Source organism: Meriones unguiculatus, chromosome 15, assembly GCF_030254825.1.
Source record: "Meriones unguiculatus strain TT.TT164.6M chromosome 15, Bangor_MerUng_6.1, whole genome shotgun sequence".
NCBI lineage: Eukaryota > Metazoa > Chordata > Mammalia > Rodentia > Muridae > Meriones > Meriones unguiculatus.
In genome coordinates, this window is record NC_083362.1 from 69,439,354 (window position 1) to 69,460,604 (window position 21,251).

A 21,251-nucleotide genomic window follows, 5' to 3' on the forward strand; every position below is an offset into this window, starting at 1 on the left:
CGTCAATGAGGAACACGTGCTTTTTTGGCTGTAATTTGGAGACGCAGTCTCCAACAGTGGGTTCAACCAATAATAGAAAGATACCTTAAGACTGTGTGTACACCATCTTTTTCTTTATTTTCTTGCTTTTCCCCTTTCTTGTTTATCTCAGGCATTTGTTATTGCATCACAAGGCTGACTGACACAGGAGCCAGGAGGGTGTTTTACTGAATTTAGATTTCCTGATGGCTCCTTCCTGTGTGTTTGCTCCATGGCTCCTTTTTCTATTATGTGCTTACTGCTTCAATGTGAATTTGAGGTAGAACAATGATAAGCTACCGTGGCTTTGTATCCAAGACCCTCATGTTGCTAGTTCACAGCTGCTCATTCTCTATGATGGAATCTTCTAGAAATTCCAGGCACACTTGCTTTTTTGTGAACCATCCAATCAAAGAGAAACTTCCATCTAACAATTCGTTAGCAGGTCCATTGGTCATATTTCCAGCACAGTAAGCAGAAAAACATAATCCTTCTGAACAATCAGAAAATCATGCAGACATCTTAGCCTTTATCCTTCACCTAGCAGTCAATAGCAGCCACGTATTGTGCAGGGTGTTTCCTTTGCAAACAAAGAAAACCAACTCTGGTCTCATGAATTTGTATGATACTGGATATCACAGGCCTGGAGGACCCTAGGGAGGATGCTCAATTCTCATCCAGATGGGCAAATAGAATTGACAGAGGACATGGTTGAAGTGAGGAAACAGGACGAAGCCTATCATAAATGTCCTCTGAAAGGACAGGGGATCGAAGCAGATAATGAGAACCAAAGCCAAACTTTGGGTAGAGTGCAGAGAGTCTTATGGAAGAGCGGGGGATTGAAGGATGCAGAGGGGTCAGGAGCTCCACCAGGAGACTAACAAAGCCAACAATTCTGGGTCCAGGGTCTGTAGAGACTGATGCACCAACCAAGGACCACACATGGAGAGGACCTAGACACCCTGCTCAGATGTAGCCATTAGGCAGCCCAATCTCCATGAGGGTTTCCTAGTAAGGGGAGCAGGGTCTGTCTCTGAGAGCCTGCTCTTTGATCACTTCTCCCTGTTGGGGTGGCCTTGCCAAGCCACAGAAGAGGGTGCTGGAAGTCCTGATGAGACCTGATAGGCTAGGATCAGATGGAAGGGGGAGAAGACTGCCCCTATCAGTGGACTTGGGGAGGGGCATAGGAGGAGAAGAGGGAGGGAGGGAGGAAGGGGACTACAGTTGGGATACTAAATGAATAAATTGTAATTAATAAAAAAAATAAATGAGTTTAAAAAAAGAATCCAGGCAGGAAACATTCAGGGATACATGCAAGGTGTTCGATTCACCTAAAAAGTCATAGGATACCACTTTTTAAAAAAATATATATGATTGTAAACCTGCATGCTAGAAAAGGGCATTAAATCCTTTTATAGATGGTCATGAGCCATCATGTGGTTGCTAGGAATTGAACTCAGGACTTCTGGAAGAGCAGCACTGCTCTTAATCCCTGAAACATCTTGGCAGGCCCTGTAGAATATCACCTTAAACCCAGGAACCACCATCCTTTATCTTCTCCCCTCTGCCCCCGCCCCCCACTGCCCATTCTAGACTACCATCCAGCTCTAAAGGTAAAACTTGTATGCACTGTATATCATGAAAACACAACTCAAGTATTCTGAGATTGAATATATATATATACACACACATATATAGATATCTGAATATATATAAGTCCTTCACTCACAGCCACAAACAAAACTAGTAAAATGGAAATGAACAAGGCAGAGTCTAGATGGTGAGAACAGGATGAAGCAGCTGGATAATTAGCAATGGAGAAGCTGCTGCTAGTCACCTATCCTATTTTTGTTTTTAAATAGAAATTGCTTTCAATGGAATTCTAAGTCCACTGGTCGAACGCAGGTGCTGTTGCTTTGGAATGAAAGGTGATAACATTTTAGGGAGTAAGCACTGAAGTCTAAAGGGTGTTACTGGAGTCTGCTTGTTTAACAGTTGCTATAAAAGCTATCACTGCAGAGCGCCAGAAAAAAATTAAGAAATCAGACACTGAATATTTTCACAAATAATTCAGGTGGCCACAACCAGGCGGTGGAGATCTTGTCTGAGTTGAGTAATTGTGATTTTAAAAGGAGAAGAGCAACGGCAAGGAAACTAGGCTTCAAATCTTAATTAGAGCTGGGTTTTGTATTAAGCATAGTTGTATGGCCTGCTGCATGGTGCTGAAGACCAACGTGGAAATGCCAGGAGCACAGGAGCACATCAAATCTGGTGTAGCTAATTATGATAGATATGCCTGCAAAAGGCCAGGAAGTCTGCAGTTGGGTGAGTAACACACACAGACGTGTGTATTACAGGACAATTACTAAAGAATTTAATCAGCACTGCTGAGCAGGGTTGACCATGTATCTAAACAACTCCCACCCACCGCTCCAACTGTCTACTGTTTTCACCTGCTTTTCTCTTTTTCCGACCTCTGCAGGACATGTGAAAGTACACACAGACACACAAACACATACATGCACAAACACACCAGATGCTCACACAGAGAGACACACCAAACACACGCAGACAGACATAGACAGACAGACACATACACCACACACACACACACACACACACACCACACATACCACACACATATAGACATACACACACACCACAAACAGACACACACACACACACTACCCACCACATACACACACATACAGAAGCACACCACATACACAGAGACATACACAGATACACACACACATATAGAGGCACACCACATACAGAGACATACACACACACACACACACACACACACACATAAGTAATTGCAGCTGGAATTCACTTCTTGTTTTCAGCACTGTCTCTTTGCTTTTATTCTACAAGAGACCAGTGTGCAAGCCATTAAAGTGGCCAAGAGCGGGCAGAACTAGAAGTAAGTTTTAGGGTACAGATAAGGGAAGGTGAAAGGTCAAAGTCGGGGCAGCTGAATTCTCTTGCCAAGTCCACACAATCAACAAAAGAAGGAACACCTACAGAAGAAAAGGGGAAAAAAGAAGGTTCAAAATTAAGTAAGAATAGAGTTTGGAGCGGGGAAATGACAGCACTATTCTGATGTATTCAGTATTCTAAAGAATTTCGTCTCTCTGATACTTCCAGATCAGAATCACTTTTCCACTCACACTACTTCCACATGAGCTATAGAATTCAACCACAGCTGCTGGTCATCCATATGCATTTTTTTTTGGTATCTATTGAAATTCAGCTTATTTTTTCCTGATCTGTGTTCTTCTCCCCTACCCCCAGGAATTTTAGTTCAATTTCATTTTGTCATTAAAAGCAACCCCAGAGGCCCCAAGCCAAAGATAAGTTGGAGTTACCTTCCGAACCTTTCCCACTTTATCTTAGACATTGTGAAAACTTGGCAGTTTTGCTAAGGACAATTTGCTTTCCACCCCCTTCTTTGCATTTTCATTATCCTTGTAAAAATTCAACCCATCCTCCTCTGTCCTAGGTGAGAAAGACAAGAGTAAAACGTGAAATAAAGACTGTGGGGAGGGATGAAACAAAGAGTAAACGTTATTTAAGGCATTGAAATGGGGAAGGAGACCTGAACGAAGTCTAGACTCTGAACCGGTCAGGAGAGTCTCTCAATAACAGGGGTACCGAGTGGAGGGCTTGCTCAGGAGCCTCACATAGAGGGGAAGCACATTTTCTTACACATCAGTGAGCTGATATAGTTTTACACCTTGGTATCAGACACCCACCAATACCAGCTTCCTGCTTTCCCAGTTCACTCAGAGATGCACACTAGCATCTTTCTCTCTGTCTCTCTTTGTCTCTGTCTCTCTCTCTCTCTGTCTCTTTCTCTGTCTCTCTCTCTCTCTCTCTCTGGTATGTTTATATTTCAAAGAGATATCTCCTTGGCCCTTGAAGAAGACAGCTCTGATGTGTAAACTGCCAAGAGACTTTCGAAATGATTCATTGCTCGAAAGTTCAGAGACTGAATCACAAATTAGAAAAGAAATTCTAAAGACATTCCTACAGGAAATTAGAGTTCTTGGACTATCCACCATCAGGAAATAGCCTATGTTAAAGGTTATTTGCTTTGAGAGACAAACTAAGATTTTTTTTTTTTTTTTTTGGTCAATAGCTCCCAGGGGCTTCCTCCCTTCCTTTCCATCCTTATTTCTCAATACAGGAAACTGAAGAGTATGCTGTTATGCTATTTTTGCTACATCGATACAACTTATTTCTCTATACAATAGTCTTTAAATCAGCAGCTCTCAACCTGTGGGCTATGACCCTTTTGTGGGTTGAATGACCCTTTCACAGGAGTTGCCTAGAACCATCAGAAGGCATACCTATGCAATCCATTACAATCAATAACAGTAGCAAAAGTCCAGTTATGAAGTAACAACGAAAACAATTTTATGCTTGGGGTCACCACAGCATAAAGAGCTGTATTAAAGGGTTACAATATCAGAAACATTGAGAACCACTGCTTTCTGTACTCTGTCTCTAAATACACATCTAGAGTTTACATGAAATTTTCTCATCTAGGCTGATGATATGCCCTCCAAGAGTTAAAGACCATCTAAAAAAATCCTAACGCCAGGCATGAGCTCTCTCTTTTGAGTTGTTGTCCAGGTTTGCACAAGAGACTCTCAGACCATTATGGACTACCTAGTACCTCTGGTTGCCTCTCAGAGGTAGTCCCTATTGCTGAAGACACCAACACTTCAGAAACTGGGCCCGGAGGCTCCAAGCAGGATGACTCCTCCCTGAGGACTAGCTTTCAGTGGTGCCAGAAAGGACCATACAAGCTTCCAAAGGAGAAAAGATATTCTTCTGCAGCTCTGATGCTTGGGATCCACATTACTGACCAGCATGGGAGGACACTGAGCTGGCTTAGTCTAGAAACAATGATGTTTGCTTTAGAAATTTAGTTGTTGAATTTATCATCAGTGACACACACATTTCTTCATCCATGAGCCATAATGACCTTTTGAGAGTTTTTTTTTTTTTTTTCTGAAGTACAGATGCACATGCCATCAAGCCATGTTTTCAAAGTGCTCTTGATTGCCATGTTTTATTGAGTGGTCTTACCAAGCGGGTTCCATGCTTCTGTGTTAAGAATTTTATAATCAGATAAAATGCCTTGCTAACTTGGGTTACAGCTATGGTACTGAAAATAGAAATGCTGATAGGGTTTTAACTCATATTCCTTCAGAAATATAACTCATGAGCAACAATGGTGGCCTTGAAGAAGTCAACAGAAGATAGAAAATATTTAGAAATTTCTAGGAATTCACTTGCTTTCAATTTTGGTCAAGTAGTTGTAGTCTGCTCATATTCTTCTCTATGAACCAACCTTGTGCAGTCTAGAGTCAATCCTCAACTTAGGCTGCTGTCATCTGTCTCTAAAGAAGTGGACCCCAGAACAAGAAGTATCTTGAGTGCTTGCTGTTCTATTATAGCTGCATTAAAATTAAAAATACTAAACAGGAGAATACTGCTGACTTCATGATACAGGTGATAATTTGTAGGAAAGTCTCTTTTATATTTGAATTATACTCATAAGTCCCATCAATTGGACCTTTATCCATGACTCTATAATAATAAGTTTTATCTCAATTTCAACTTGAACAGGAGTATCGGCTTAGCCATTTTTATTAAATTTTATTTGTGCATTCATTCAAAGCTGCCAATATTTAGTGGGAAGCATTTGATGAAGTTAATTATTTACTGTTAGTATCAACCACAGGAAGCTTAGAGCACACATGTGATGCATATTGCTAAACTGAATTGACTCCAAGAGGTGATGAGATTGCAAGAGCACAGAGATTGGTAGGGAAGCCAGCCCTACTTAGAGAAAGCGTCGTGAGGAGGTAGTAAAACCCAAGAAAGACACTTCTTGTTCCTGAAGAAGCTGAGTCACTAAGCACCGTGCTCCAAATGAAGCAGATCTTCATGTCCCACTTTCCAAGTGAACAGCGACAGTTGCATGCCAGGGAGCATCTGGGAATCAGCAGCCACCGCAGGAAGATCCAGTTATAGACAGTAGGCGAGGTTTTACAATAAGTTTCAGAGTCACAACAGCCCTTTCTTAAGAGGTAAAGATGCATTCCCTACCTTACAGACATAGGATATGGCAGTCTTCCTGGAGAGATGCAGCACACACACACATGCACACACTCACACACACACATACACACACACACACACATGAATGCATACACCACACACACACACATATCCAATCACCCCAGGAAGAAGAAAGACTATGGACAAAGTAATGGTGCACCCAATGTGGAAATTGGTCAACTAGTGTGTTTCTCATTGGGTCACTAACAGGAGTATGAGTGACTGGAGTACTTACAAGGAACAGGGGTAACTGGAAAGCAGCTATGTCACCAGAAAGCCCGGGCACCCAAGCACAGGTGTTGATGCCTACAAACCCGGAGCTCTCTCCTCAGTTTACAGACAACTTGACAGTCTGAACAAACTTATTTCCGTGGTTTGGCTGCTCACAGTCTCCACCCCAGCACTGTTCTACATTTTATGCTGTTGGGTAGAGGGTCTCAGGAATCTTCCAAGGCAGTACTTTCTAGGACATGGTGGATGCTGTTCAAGTCCTGTTACTGCTTCAAATTTGTGAGCCTCCTCTTCCATCCAGGAACAAATGTTTCAGTTTGGTGGAACACGCCAGGCAATCCCACGTTTGGACATTCTCAAATTGTTTTTCCCCTGTCTTTCTACCTTTCCTCCCCCTCCTCCCTTCCTCCCCTTCCTCTTAAATTGTGGAGATGAAGATAATGCACAGCTATACCTGTCTAAAATAAGTAGTATTCACAGGTGTAGGCAAGCTCAGCACTTTCCTTTCTACAAGCATTGAGAGTGTAGTAATATGTCAACTGACACCTTGTAGAAGAATCCTCTTGGTTGTCTTCTCTATTTTTTGTGAAATAATGACCAACTTCATGCTTATCTGTTTCCAGTGCTTCCAGATATCTATTTATATATTGAAGCTAAAAAGAAAAAGAAAAAGAAAAAGAAAAAAAAAGAAGAAAGGTCTTTTAAAGTTACTACTCCAGAATAGACCTGGGGATCTGGTGATTTTTAGCACTCTCCTTACCTAGCTCTGCTCTCAAGTATTGTGCTAGTGAAATTGTAAATAGTTTTATCAAACCAGCGTTCTTTCAACCACAGCACAGGCTACATGCAGTAAATGTGTGATTTAGGGTTTAATATCATTATTTTTCTAAAATACGGAATTAGACAAAAGTATAAGCATATGGTTATATCTTGTATCAAAAAGAAACTCAAGAATAATAATGCCCTCAACTTAGGCAGACAGCTTGGTGACTAATCCTTGGAAGCTGTGACCATGTTATATTCTAAGGCAAAGCAGCATGAAAGTTCAAGATGGGATTAATCAGCTGGCCTTAATGTAGAAAGATTATGCTGGGTTATCTAAGGTACAGTACTGTTAATAGTATAATGAGCTGCTAAGCAGCAACAAGACCTCTTTAGTGAATGTTTCTCAAGGAAGGAATTTGGCAGAGCTCCTTGGATAGACTTGAGTAGTCTTTGAGAATTGATTGGCTATTTGAGCTCTACTACTCTTATTGACTTATTTGTTATATTAGAAGAACTAAAGGTGATGCCTCTCCCCTTTCACTCAGTGACAACAGAAGAAAGAATGAGGGAGAAAGAGAAAAGGCAAGTGAAGAAATAATTTCTGATAGTGTTTCAAGTGTCAAATTCTAGTTTACTGTCTGTGGCAGGCACAACAGTGATCCTCCTGAGACACTGGGTGACTAATCCTCAGAAGCCTTGACTGTCTTACACTTTAAGGCAAAGCAGCATTGAAGTTTAAAATGGGATTAATCAGATGGCCTTAACATAGAAAGATTATGCTGGGTTATTTAGGGTACAGTATTATTAATAGTATAAGAGGGAGGCAGAGAGGAAGGCCAGAAGACAGAGGTCAAGAGTCAGAGGGATGTGATATGACACCCACATACATGAACTACTAGCTTTTCAGATGGAGAAGGTATCTAGGGGGCTAAAAATACAGCAGCCTATAGACGTCAGAAGGTCACAGTTCCTTTAGGACAACCTCCTGAAAAGAATGTGTCCTGTTAACACTTCCTGTCATTCCAAGATACACACTAGGCTTCAGAACCACAGAACTGTGAGGTAAAAAGCTAAGTATTATTTTAAACACTACTTGTTTTGAAAAGCGGTGCAATTTATATTTTTGAACTAATTTGAATATTTGAAACCATGAGTCTTCTAAGTAACTATTTCAATAAATTGGCTCTTTGTTGTAACTTTAAAATGAAAGGGATAAAAGGAGGCTGCTATAATTTGGATGTGAAATATATTTTATAGATTCATATATTTGAACAGTTGGTATTCAGCTGGTGGAGCTGTTCTGGAAGTTTGTGGAACCTTCAGAAGTTAGAGATAGCTCAGGGCAGGCCTTGAGATTTAAGAGCCTGGACATATTCCCTGCCCACTATCTGCTTCCTGACTGTTGATTCAACATGACCAACCATTTCATCCTCCTTCCCCTCTGCCTTCCCCACCACGATATACGATATCTCTTTGTTATACCAGCACTGAAGACCTAAAACTATTTTCCCCTGGTCAACTATTAACCTCTGACCTGGGGGGAGAACTGACATTCTGAGCTATGCCAAACAATTGAAAACAATATTTCCAAGGGATAAAAGCAATCAGCAGAACCATATCCAAGTAGAACAGAAGTGTTGAAACTGTTGAAAATAAAACAGTGACTCTGATTGGAATGGATATGGTGGACCAAGTGGACAGTATGCAAACTCATATGAAAATCACATGATGAAAACAAATGTGAATGCTAGGTAAGTAAAATATTGGTCTTTGCCAATCACCAGTTGATTCAACTAAGCTAAGGAAAAGTTGAAGTTGGAGGAAAAGTAAGAAACAGAGCAAGGTAGGAAATAGGTTAACATAAATCATTTTGACTGTTTTCTAAATCAATAATTGACACCAAGTCATAAATCCAAGAAGTTTAGAGAACATAAGACAGGCTAATATAATATGGATTTTGCCATATCACTCCTTGGCTCATTATATTCAAATTTCTCTAAACAAGGCAAAGAAAATCTTAAAGGTAAGAAGGAACAAAAGATAGATGGCATGGAAATTAATAATGCTGTGATGAGAACAGCAAAATAGAGAGAGATTGACCCAGATAGAGATATACAACAAAGGACTAGATATGCTGTCCAGAGATGAGCAGAGAAGAACACGGAAGAAACTTAACATGTCCACACAGTAAACCAACAAACTTCTGACACTAGCACGGAAGTAAGTAAGTAAAGAGCATTTCAACTGAGAGCAACAATAAGAAGAAAACAAAATAGTTGAAAATAGCAAACTCGTCTCAATAAGAACTTTAATAAATGCAAATAGGCTTAACTTGGCATTTAAAAAATACAGACTAGCTGACTGAATTAAAACAAAGCTTCAACTATCTGCTGTCTCCAAGAAACACATCTGATTGGCAAACATAGAGTTAAAGGGTATAAACCCACCAATGTACTGAACAAATGGCAGGTGGATATGAATGAGGAAGGCTATTCTCACATCTGATAAAGAAACTAATCAGAAGAGACAAGGAAGACCTCTACCTGGCAGTCACTAGAAGCATTCTTTAGGAAGAGATGAGATATATAATAATCATGATGAGGATGGCGGATACTCATCATCACCATCTACTTAGTTTAACATTTGCAAATCATTCGTATAATACGCCACATAAACAGACTTACGGATAGAAGCAATATGGTTTTCTTAATATATATACAGAAAAAAAACACAGTTGATAATTTAAAAATCCATTCAAGAAAATTATCTCAAAAATATAAAATAGAAGGAACATATCTCAATATAATAATGGACAAACCTGCAGTCAACATTCTATTAAATAAAGAAAGACTGAACAAGACAAAGATTCTTATTTTCTCCACTCATTCAGCGTAGCACTAACATCTTAGCTAGAACAACAATACAAGAGAAAATTAAAAGGGATACAAATAGGAAAGGAAGAAATGGATCCCTACTTGCAGCTGATACAATCCTATTCTTAAAAAACAAACAAACAAACAAAAATCCTCCACAAGAAAACTGTTAAATCTTTGCTGAATTCTGTCAGCAAGTAGCAGAACATAATCTTAATATACAAAACTTAGTAGCTTTTCTGCACGCCAGTGACAAACTTGCCATGAAAGCTGGACAGGGTAACACAAGCCTGTAATCCCAGCACTCAAGGAGGCAGAGGCAGGAGGATCTCTGGGAGTTTGAAGCCAACCTAGTCTACAAAGAAAGTCCAAGACAGCCAAGACTACACAGAGAAACCCTCTCTTGATAAACCAAAAAACCAAAAAATAAAAATAAAAAAGAAATAAAAATAAGAAAACTGCTAATAAATATAACCAAGGAGATAAAAGACCTCTAAATCAAAAAACTTTAAGGGAATGAAGAAAAAACATCTTGAATATTCTAAAAGACAGAAAGACCTTTCTGTCTCATTGAATTGTGAAGTTAGTAGACTTAATATTGTGAAAATAGTACATTACTAAAGAGGTTTCCATATATATATATATATATATATATATATATATATATTTCTAATGATAGTCTTCAGAGAACTAGAAAATTTTGGAAGCCTTAAGATTCATAAATTAAAATTTATGTGGAAACACATGGGAATCTTCCCCCAAAGCCAGAACAATCATAATCAGAAATAATAATCAGAAATAATAATGCTGCAGGTATCTAGATACTTGACTTCAGATCATACAGTATTGTCATGGTGACAAAGGCTTCTTGATCAGGCACAAAACAAGAGATGTAGACCAATGGAACAGAATAGATAACCAAGAAATAAGCCCACACAGATACAACGGCCTCATTATTTTTATTTTTTATTTTTTATTTTTGGTGAAATTATAAAAACACATTGGAACCAGGTCAACATCTTCAAAAAAAATGTTACTGGGAAAACACACATATATAGCTATAATCTAATTTTTAACACAAACAACAAAAATGCATTTGAAAAAGCACAACATCCTCAAGAGATGGTTACTAGATCTGCACACACAGGAAGACCAAACTCTATTCAGAAATCTCATCTCGTTCAGAGCACGCCTTCAGGGCACAAGAGGTGGTTCTGAGGTGGAGAGCACTGGCTGTCCTTGCAGAGGATCCAGGTTGGGTTCCCAGTACCTGCATCTGTCTATAACTTGTTCCAGGGTATCTGACACCCTCTTCTAACTTTCGCAGGCACATGCATTCACATGGTGTGTATAGACACATTCAGACACAGACACATACAACACGAAAATGAAAATAATATTTATTTTAATATTAACTTTACTATTTATTTTATATTATTATTGATCTTTATTAAATATGTTTAATAAAAGGGATTTGTATATAAGACCTGAAATGTGGAAACTGCTAGCAGGAACCTTAAAAAAAAGTCAATATAATCACAGACAAAAGCTTTTTGAAAAAGACTCTCAGCACATAAATAATTTTGACAATAATAGACCAATTAGATTAAACTAAATTTAAAACTTGTTCACAGCAAAGGAACGAACACCAGAACGAACAGGGTGCTTACAGACTAGTAGAAAGATCTTTGTCTATATACAGAAGATATGTTTTATTTTTTTGATGATAAAAGATATTTATTAAAACTTAACATTTCTCATGAAGTGAAAAACTATTCACTTTATAGGAATTGACTCCATTGGAGTCCTGAGAAAGTAGTAAATATGTGTTTTTTTTTAATGATCTAGATGAATTCTTTTCTTTTTTTATTCTTTTTTTAATTAATTACACTTTATTCACTTTGTATCCCCCCATAAGCCCCTCCCTCCTCCCCTCTGGGTCCCATCTTCCCCTTCTCCCTCCCCCTTCTTTGCGCATGCCCCTCCCCAAGTCCACTGATAAGGGAGGTCCTCCTCTCCTTCCTTCTGATCTTAGTTTTTAATGTCTAAATATATAAAAAACTACAAAACTTAAATACAGAAAAACAAATTTTCCAACCGATGAATGAGCTAGTAAACTCAACAGTTTTCAAAAGAAAAAAAACAACACAAATGGCTAACAAAGATTTTAAAATGTTCAACATCTCTAGTTGCCAAAAATGGAGATGAAAACTATTTCAAGATTTCATCCTACCCTGGTTAGAATGTCTAACACCCAGAAAATAACAACAAATGCTGATGAAGATGTGGGAAATGATCAGCCCTTGTGTACTGCTGGCAGGATTGTAAGCTTCTGTAGCCACTCTAGAAAGCCTTATGAAGATTTCTAAAAAAAAAAAAAGACTACCCTATGATTCACTTATTCTTCTGGGAGACACTTGCATATATTTTGCGGCATTAGTCACAATAAATTAAAAGTGGGAACCAGTGGGATGTTTACCAACCAATGAGTGGATAGAGAAGAGAATGCAGTAAACGTAACAACAGTTGTATTTTATTCATCCACAGGGCAAATAAAATGATGAAAAATCAGGAAAATAGATGGAACCAGGAATCATTACCTAAAATGACTACTACATTCAGAAAGGAGCAAAAAAGATACATGATTTCTTTTACACATGGCTCTTAGATTTACTTATATATACACATGCATTTACTTGCATGTGGGGAAATATAGGTGGTGAAACTAGAAAGGGGATCATGAGAGGTGAGGTTTTTAAAGGAGAGGGAACCAAAAAAGCCAGACATGGAAAGGGAAGAAGTGGACCAGCAGAAGACGCGTGGGTGTTTGAAGAGTGGAGTGGAGGAGATGGACCAAGAAGAACAAAATATGAAAGAAAATGCCACAGGGAAACCTTTACTTTTCACACTAATCCCAAAACTACTCAAAAATAGCATTCAACCTTGAACTGTATACTTATCAAGAGTGTGTTTCAGCAAGTCAAGGAGAAATAAGGTTTATGAGATGAGTACAGTGGAACATTCCTTGCTGACAGGCCCTCATCCACAGGAACTATTGAAGGAACTTTTTTGAACAGAAGCAATGTAACATAGGCAGAAGCCCAATTCTATACAAGCAAAATATCAAAAACTTCAGAAGTGAATGAAAAAGCATCAAACGTTTCTTGTTTCTGAGTATTCTAAAGTAGGTGAATTAATATAAATACAGAAGCAGAGTGCTTATGTCATGTTTAAGGCTAAAATATTACAAGAGAGAAGTTGAATGTACAGTTAAAACTTTGCACTGGATGTGAGGTGATACATTATAATTTGAAAGTAGATTCTGATGAATTAAAGATATGCATTCTAAACTGTAGTATCAACTTTTGCTCTAGCAAAATGTAAACAGTTAATCACTGGAGGAGCTAGCATGGAGTTAGAAACACTTTCCAACTAAACTCAAAAAAGGCAGACAGAAAGAAAACTAGATTTAAAAGGAGGGCGGATTGTACAAATAGAAAGTCCCTGACTGGATGGTAGACTTCAGCCTAGCCCATGCGCCATGTTCATGTCCGTGAATCAGCTAGTTGCGTGAATAGGGATTATCAAATGAGGTTTTAAAAGGTAGGTCCTGACACCCCGTCTCCAGCAAGCAACTTTAAATATGAAGAGATCGATTAGAAAAAGATAAGCCAGGAGAGCATCGAGAGTATCTTACAAATATCAGTTAAAGAAGACCGAACAGTCACACCTGGAGGTTTTCTTGTTGTTTTTGTTGTTTGTTTGTTTTTAGGTATGACCCCAAGGAAATCACAAAACAGGGACTCACTGTTCCTCATTCTTTGCACACAAGGCTGTCTCAGCTCATCTCACAAAAGCTGCTGTTATTCCTTAGGTCACATGATGAACATAATCACAGAGTTCATAGAAGTCTTGCTTCCAGGTATTTAACAGATAGCTAGGAGGCAGGGCTGTGCTCTTAGGTGCTGTGTTACTCTATGTACCAAAAAGTAACCTTTTGAAGTCCTTTTTATAAACATGTTTCTCTTCACCTATGGGGAATCTTAAAGAGAAACCAACCCTTCCTTCAAACTCACCTTTTTTTTTTTTTAAATAGAATTATTGTTTTGGTTCTTTCACATGCTTTTTTTTCTTTTATTCTCACAAGGGAGTTACACATTCATTCATATAGTGCCTAATTGACAATCACTGATGTAATAGAAGGTGTGACGGTGTAGAAGGTTATAATCAAAAAGGACCCGGATGACCAGTATACTCCCTGGACATGTCAGAAAATCCAAGAGGTGCCGATGGGCTCCTTACATAGACAATGACTAATGTTAATTCCTGAAAAGGGCATAAACATTCTAATATCAAATGCACCACCATTTCTTCTTTCTGTCCTAAAACTCCATGTAGAGATAACTTTCCCACTGACAAAGGGCATTCAGCTGGGTAATGTTAGCCAACAAGAAGCTCTCTAATCTGATAATTACTTACAGGGTGGTTATTTAACAATTGATACATACATATTTTAAAATGGAACCACAGAATGGAGGCCACGTGCCCATAAAAGTTGCCATTACAGTGAAATGTTAATGGTGGACCTCATGAGTATTTATAAAGGTGTTTTGATTAGAAATCGCTTTGACAATTCCTGTTTCTTTGCCATGTGCCCATTTTTCAAAAGCGCTGTCAACATCTTGAATCTTGTACATTCTTCTAGATTCCTAACTCTTAGTTTCTCTTTCTATAGGAAGTTACTTCTGGAGTGGAAGCACCCTGGCTTTTATGAACCCAGGGGTATGGATGCAGTTCAGTGCTGGATTCGGGGAGAGAATGTTGCACTCAAGGGAAAGCTTCACCTAACAGTCAGGGCTGCACATAAGTGACCCTTACCCCTGCCCTCTTACCATTCAGAGAGTAGAGGCAAGGGCTTCCTTAGGCTCATTGGTAAAGAGGACACAGAAATAAAGCTATGCCTCTGCATTTCTCTTTCTATATGAATTTGAAAACCTATAAACATTCATTGAAAATATATTGATGGGCAACTTTAATTTAGTATACAATTTGGAGTTGTTTTGTACATTAAAAATAGTTTTTCCTCCTGGGTCATAACAATATGAGTGATATGTTGCTAAATTAAGCTTAAGGCTACATTAAATAAAATTACAGGACAATGAAATCAATAATATATATATATTATTGATATATATATATATATATATATATATCCACACATATATCAAAATGAACATTTGGTTTCCATAGGCCCATATTAAAAAATATGATCAAAACAGAATCCAGAAAGCCAACCAAATCAAAAAGAAAAATTCTATAAAGTCTAAAAATGTAAGCATTTGGAAACAGAATAATTCTTCACCTTTGAATCCTAGCTCAATTATGATGTAGATAAAAAAATGTTTTGCTTGTAATTTTTTTAAAGGTATTTTCAAAGCTTGCTTCTTCAAAGATCATCTTGCATTTAGGCTGCCCCCACCTGTCCGACAATGATGTTAGCATTAAAGCTATGCTAGCATTTCTTCTCTTTTCTTAAAAAAAAAAAAAGTATGAGTTTATGGTCAATATAAAAAAAACTAATTTGAATACAGAAGAACTGTGAGGTGTTCCCGATGTTATTTATAAGGATTTCTACATTCAATCTTTGCCTTATTTAATTTTCTTGGGCTTCAGAGTTTTTGCTAGGAAGTAGAATGTTTGTTATAATTAACTCCCAAGGATGTGATGATCAAATAATTTACTCTATGGGATGACAATAAAGTCTAAACACGATTGCTGTGCATACAGTTACTCAAGTAAACAATATTAGCTTACGTGTGTAAAGGCTAACCATAATACAGAAATAAGTGTGGTGCAGAAAACACTTGGGAAAGAATATTGATTCTTTTTTTTTCCCTCTAAACACTTATATGATTTAGCAAATCAAATAAACTTCAAAAAACAGGTAGGTGAAGAATAAGAATGTTCCCCAAACCTTTAGCTGTGAAAATAAACCAAGCCAAACCAAAAACCTTTGTATTTTGAAACATTTTATTTCTACCAGACTACTAGCCAGAAAAGAACATGAATTCTGGGCTTATAATACATCTGCTGTGAGGGTATTGATTTCCCTACTGCTTATTTTCTCTCTTGGAGGATGAAGTTCCTCTTGAAACTGAGTACTAGGCTTAGGGCTTCATGCATGCATGGCTCCATAAATGAGCTCTGTCCCTAGCTGACAACATGCTTGGCTTCTATATGCAGTGATTTTTTTAAAGAAATCTGAAATGCACTTCATACAACTTATTACACGTTTGAAAATTAAAAGCTTCATAGTCAAAGTGAAACCTTTTCAAATACAAGGTTAACGGAATATACTAAGTCACAGAACTGCCAACATTTTCTTTGTTAAAAGTACATGTTTTATAGTTACCGAATCATTATGCAAATTCTGTTTTGACATCACTCACCACAGAGTATTGCTTGATTACTATCCCTTTATATTCTGTTTTAACTGAAATCACCAAGAAAGTAAAAAGTACCAACAGCACAAAGTATCCAATAATTAACTCACTGTGTTCCCAAATCATGTTTTCTCTGTGCATTCTCTGTGCATAGATGTCTGAATTATTTTATCTTGCTTAAAAGAAATGATGGTATCTTAATCGTTCACTTAAGTAGATAGAAAGAATGTCTCAGATTTGTACAATGCATTCTTGACCAGTAATAATTTTGTTACTTCATCATCTTGCCATATTCTCAAAAACACTTGTGTACAATATCAAATTATCAGATCTTCAAATTCAAGCTTACAGAAACAAGTCCTGTGGTTAATACAGGGCATACAGGTGTCAACTCAAACCCTAATTTTGTTTTACATATCTATGAAAAGTTAATTCGTATGGCCTCCCACAAAATCTTATGAAAGGCTCTAATCTTTACTTGCACTAAAATAGAGTGAATAAGGACGCTGACTTAGAGGAAATGAGTTTCTTGGTGAGTAAGTGGGGCTTATTTCTGGAAATATGTTATTAAGATTCAGATATGGGTCTCTAACTAGTTTACTCTTTATGAAACCACTTTTTGGTACTACACTAGAAAAGATCTTAATAAATTATTGGAATGGTGTATTTCTAATATATTAGGAAGCGTTCCAGTGTTAGAAGGAAACTGAGTCATGACTGAACCACAGTCATGACGATTTAAAGTATACGATTCATTATGAAAAGATCTTGTTTTGTTGTTGTTGTTGTGTTTGTTTGTTTTGAATGCTGTGACTACTTAGTTCACCGTTTTGGTTTGTGGGAGTGAGGTGGAGAACTGAGAACTGGACTTAAGCACCACAGGCTCTCTAAGTGAGCTGCACCCCAGCCCTCAACCTGTCACTTCTAAGGACCATTTCTCCAAGTCGTAAACAGTAAAGCGCTAACAAACTCTGCTTTTAAAACGTGTTATACTTTTACCTAGATTCAACAATATTGGCTATGTTTAAGCTTTTAAAGTCTCCCCTCCCATTGCACCTACTTCCTTTCTCAGACATTAGGCTGGAATAGAGAGAGTCTGTCATTTGCTCCTGGGTGAGCCAGAGAGTTAGACTCACTTAAGAGGTGCCCTAGGCACTCTGCAGAAAACTCACAGGCCTTTAAGTCTGCAGAGCTGTGTTAAGGATGGCAAGCTGGGAAGGCCGATTCTATCCCACAGCATAAACACTCATGTTTGTGGACAGCAGGCTCTGATCCTCTGAAGGGCGGTATGTAACCCCTGTACCTTTCTCTCTATCCCAGCTCCCACCCTGTCTTGGGCTAAGGTGTGTGACCCTTAGTCTGTGAGTGTTGGGTCTTGCTGTGTTCCAATGCAATCCAAGAATCTGAGCCACAAGTACTTACTTCAGTGCCTGGTAGTGTCAGCTGATAGCTACACTACAGCTGTGTTTGGTTGGTTGGGGCTGAGGTGGGGATAGGAAGTAAGCATACAAGATCGCCCCTGAGCCCTGAAAGATGAAAAGTGGGACTGAGATGGTTGACAACAGACACCCCAGGTTGTTGCACTCAACTCGCCAGGAGCTCTAGGTGTGAACTGTGAATGCTCAGCCCCATGCTGGGCATAGCACAAAGGGCTCACTGTTACCTGCTCAGCTGGGCGGCACTGAGCCACAGCCCCAATTCAACCCCAAGAGACTTATAAGGAGAAGAACAAAAATTACAGGCTTTTGAATCCTCCAGTGGAGCCTGAGGAGAGCAGAAGCAATGGGAAGGGAAACAGGAGGAGACCGACCAAACAAAACACTGTAACCAGATCCCTCAGGTGGCTGCACTTACCTGTCTAGGAAGGGGACTCAGGTACTAGGTGGAATTGGGGAGTGCTTCAGAGATTCTAAAGGACTTACGAGGTCTCCTCTGCCCAGGATCACAGGTGGGCTCAGGTTAGGTGTCAGAGAAAGACCTAAGAGGTCTCGCCTCCCCCCACCCCATCCTACAGGACACTGTAGCTAACCCCCAAACCCCAAACACTAATCCAGGTCAAGATCAATAGAACTGGAGATAAACTGACTTTGGTCTTGATCCCTCAGGTCTCTGTTTCCCACCTAGGAAACCGTTCCGCGCTGAGGCACAAAACTGCTTCAGGGAACACAGTTAAAAGTCCGGTTCCCGGTACCTCGCTGGAGAGAGGAGACCTTAATCCCCCCAACCTTAGAGGCAGGCACCTGGCTGGCCTCCATCTGGCACTTCCAGCACACAGGCCCCACCCAGCTGTCAGCCCAGTGGGGTAGCTAAGAGGGACCAAGGTCCCCTGAGGGCTGATCCTAAGGCTCAGTGGTGCTGGCGCCCGACTTTTCCATGGGAATCTCTAGCAGAACAAAGATGGAGCAACTTTGCCTGTGATCTCCAGTGCCCAGCGGAGTTTGAGGAACATCGCATTAGGCAGATGAGGAAGCGAGTCTTACCTTTGCACAGAAAGCAGGCAGTTGACATCCATGGTTGATCAAGGGTAGAGAAAAGCTGACAGCGCAGGGGAAGGCTAAGAAGCCAAGCGCCCTGCGCTGGGGACAGAGACGTGCAGGCGGGAGCAGCGGTGGCTGGTTGAGACCAGCAGCAGAGATTGACGCTCGCTCCTCCCTGGCCACCAAGCGCTGCAGAGACGTCCTGGTGGCGCCTCCTGCGGTCTGCTCAGATCTTGGAGATAGGTAGAAGCGATCCTTCAGCCTAATTCCCACCTTCCTCTCAGGTCTCCTTTCTCGGAGACTGACTACAGAGCATTTCACTGTTGCTCCCTGCTCACTCCCCTCCCCTTAGTTCAGTCCCCGCCCCTCGACCTCGGTGGTGAACACCAGGTCTCAGCCCTGAACTTGTTCACCCACTTGGCGGCATTCACAGGCTCACTTCTGGCGGTTCCAGCTTCCCCCTGTCCCCCACAGTGGTGCACACTCCCCCTGGAAGCCTTTCTGTTCGTCCTCTATAACAAAACAGGAGGTGCATGTGTGGACTTGTGTCAATGCACCCAGATTTTTTGCTTTCTTGTAGGTATCCTGCTCTGTTTCAGTTCTCTCCCATCTTCCCCAACTCATTTTCCTTAAATGGCACTCTGCCATCTCTCACCTGTTAGACCCTAGGATCAAAAAAAGGTCTCAGAACTCGTGACAGTGGCCGTCCTTCTGAGGCAGCTTTCAGAACCTAAAGGCAAGCGTCTCTGATGCTCTATTGGTCTACTCAGCATTTCCTGGAGCAGAAACAGCCTTTATTTTTAAGGGAGAATGAAATCAGGATACCAGTGGTAGCAACTGTCTGTTAACATGAGGGCATAGGGCATTCTGCCCTTTCTTTTCTAATTGAAAAGCAAACTAAAAATGAAAACCTCAGGACTTCCAGGAATGGGAAAATGGAATAAATAAAATTTCCCTTTTGCCTTTTGCAAGCAAAGCTAGGGCTTTCTATATTATGAATTGTATATAGCAAAAAAGTCTGGCACTAACATGGAGACCAACTAGGGACCTGGACCCACAAAAATATGGTGGGAGTGGGAGTGGGGCCTCTAGCCAAATGACAGAGAGAGCCTAGCCAGGCAGAAAATGTACAGATGCTTCACGATGGCAGAATGTTAGAAGAGAAAAATCCCACTCTGAATTGTAGCATCAGAGGCTAAGGGGAAGTTCACATTCCAGGATGCTGGCTGGGAAGGTTGCAAGTCATTCCTTGGACCAGATAGTGCAGCAAAGACTAAGTGTGGAGCAGGACTTCCATACCCTCCAGAAAGAAGCAGCATTGCCCTCCTCTTGTCCACTCTGAGCACAGTACCTGTGAAATGGACATTTTCACAATCAGACGCCAACAGTGGGTTCTCCTAACTAGCCACACAAACACCACACATAGAGGCGATGAGGGCAAAGTAGGTCGGGAGAATTTTGGCTCCTACAGCCCTTAGCAACCTGTGCTCAGCCCCCTACCTTCAGGTCAGTGGAACCATGATGGCAATTTCGAGGAGTAGTGAAGTCATGTGATAGCTTTGATGCCCATCTCTGCAGTCATAGCCAGGGTGATGTCAGTGAGGCCAGAACAGAGCTTTCTGTCCCAACTTTGAAAGGCAGAGATGAGAAAGGCTCCCCCTTCCGGAAGTAATCTGGGAGCCTAAGGGTTGATTCATTGGCAATCATAGGGCAGCATTGCCCTGCCTGCTTTGACCTGCAGGAAGCTGGCTGAAGCAAACAATCACTTAAGACTCAGCCTTCAGACACATTACCTGCATTACCATCAGGCTTTCTGAGGAAATTATTCATCAGGCTAACAACCAGAAAGATTTCAAACCAAAGAAAAAATTACACAAAGCAGTGAGTAGAACTCCCAACTGAGATGACAGAAATGGTAAAAGTAGCTGGGGAGTGGGGTGGGGAGAGCTTTACCAGGCCACAGAGGAAGACAATGCAAACAGACCTGATAGGCCAGGGTCAATGGAAGGGGAGAAGGACCTCCCCTATCAGTGGACTAGTGGGAAGGGCATGGGAGAAGAGGGAGGGAGGGAGAGATTGGGAGGGGTGAGGGAGGCAGCTACAGCTGGGATACAAAGGGAATAAATTGTAATAAATAAAAAATAAATTAAAAAGGGAAAAATGTAAAATATTATTTTTGTATACTCATAATGACCATATGGACATTGAGTTAAAGTATCACTTAAATTTACTCAAAAGCAAAACAAAGAAATACTCAGCCTACTAATATCTAATAAAACACATACAGGACTGGTGCCTGAAAGGGA

The 21,251-nt window shown here is 40.1% G+C and overlaps 1 protein-coding gene across 3 annotated transcripts in view; it reads right to left on the reverse strand.

The window, feature by feature from the left end:
* The window catches only part of Sphkap (SPHK1 interactor, AKAP domain containing), a 129,766-nt gene extending 110,402 nt beyond the window's left edge, over positions 1-19,364 (reverse strand). The window contains exon 1 of one of the 3 annotated variants that reach the window (XM_021657576.2): positions 18,949-19,364. In XM_021657576.2, the coding sequence (XP_021513251.2) occupies positions 18,949-18,976 (28 nt within the window). In that variant the 5' untranslated portion in view covers positions 18,977-19,364. The remainder of the gene's footprint in view (positions 1-18,948) is intronic. The other 2 variants (XM_021657577.2, XM_021657578.2) reach the window with 2 other exon arrangements.
* Positions 19,365-21,251: the final 1,887 nt, after the last annotated feature.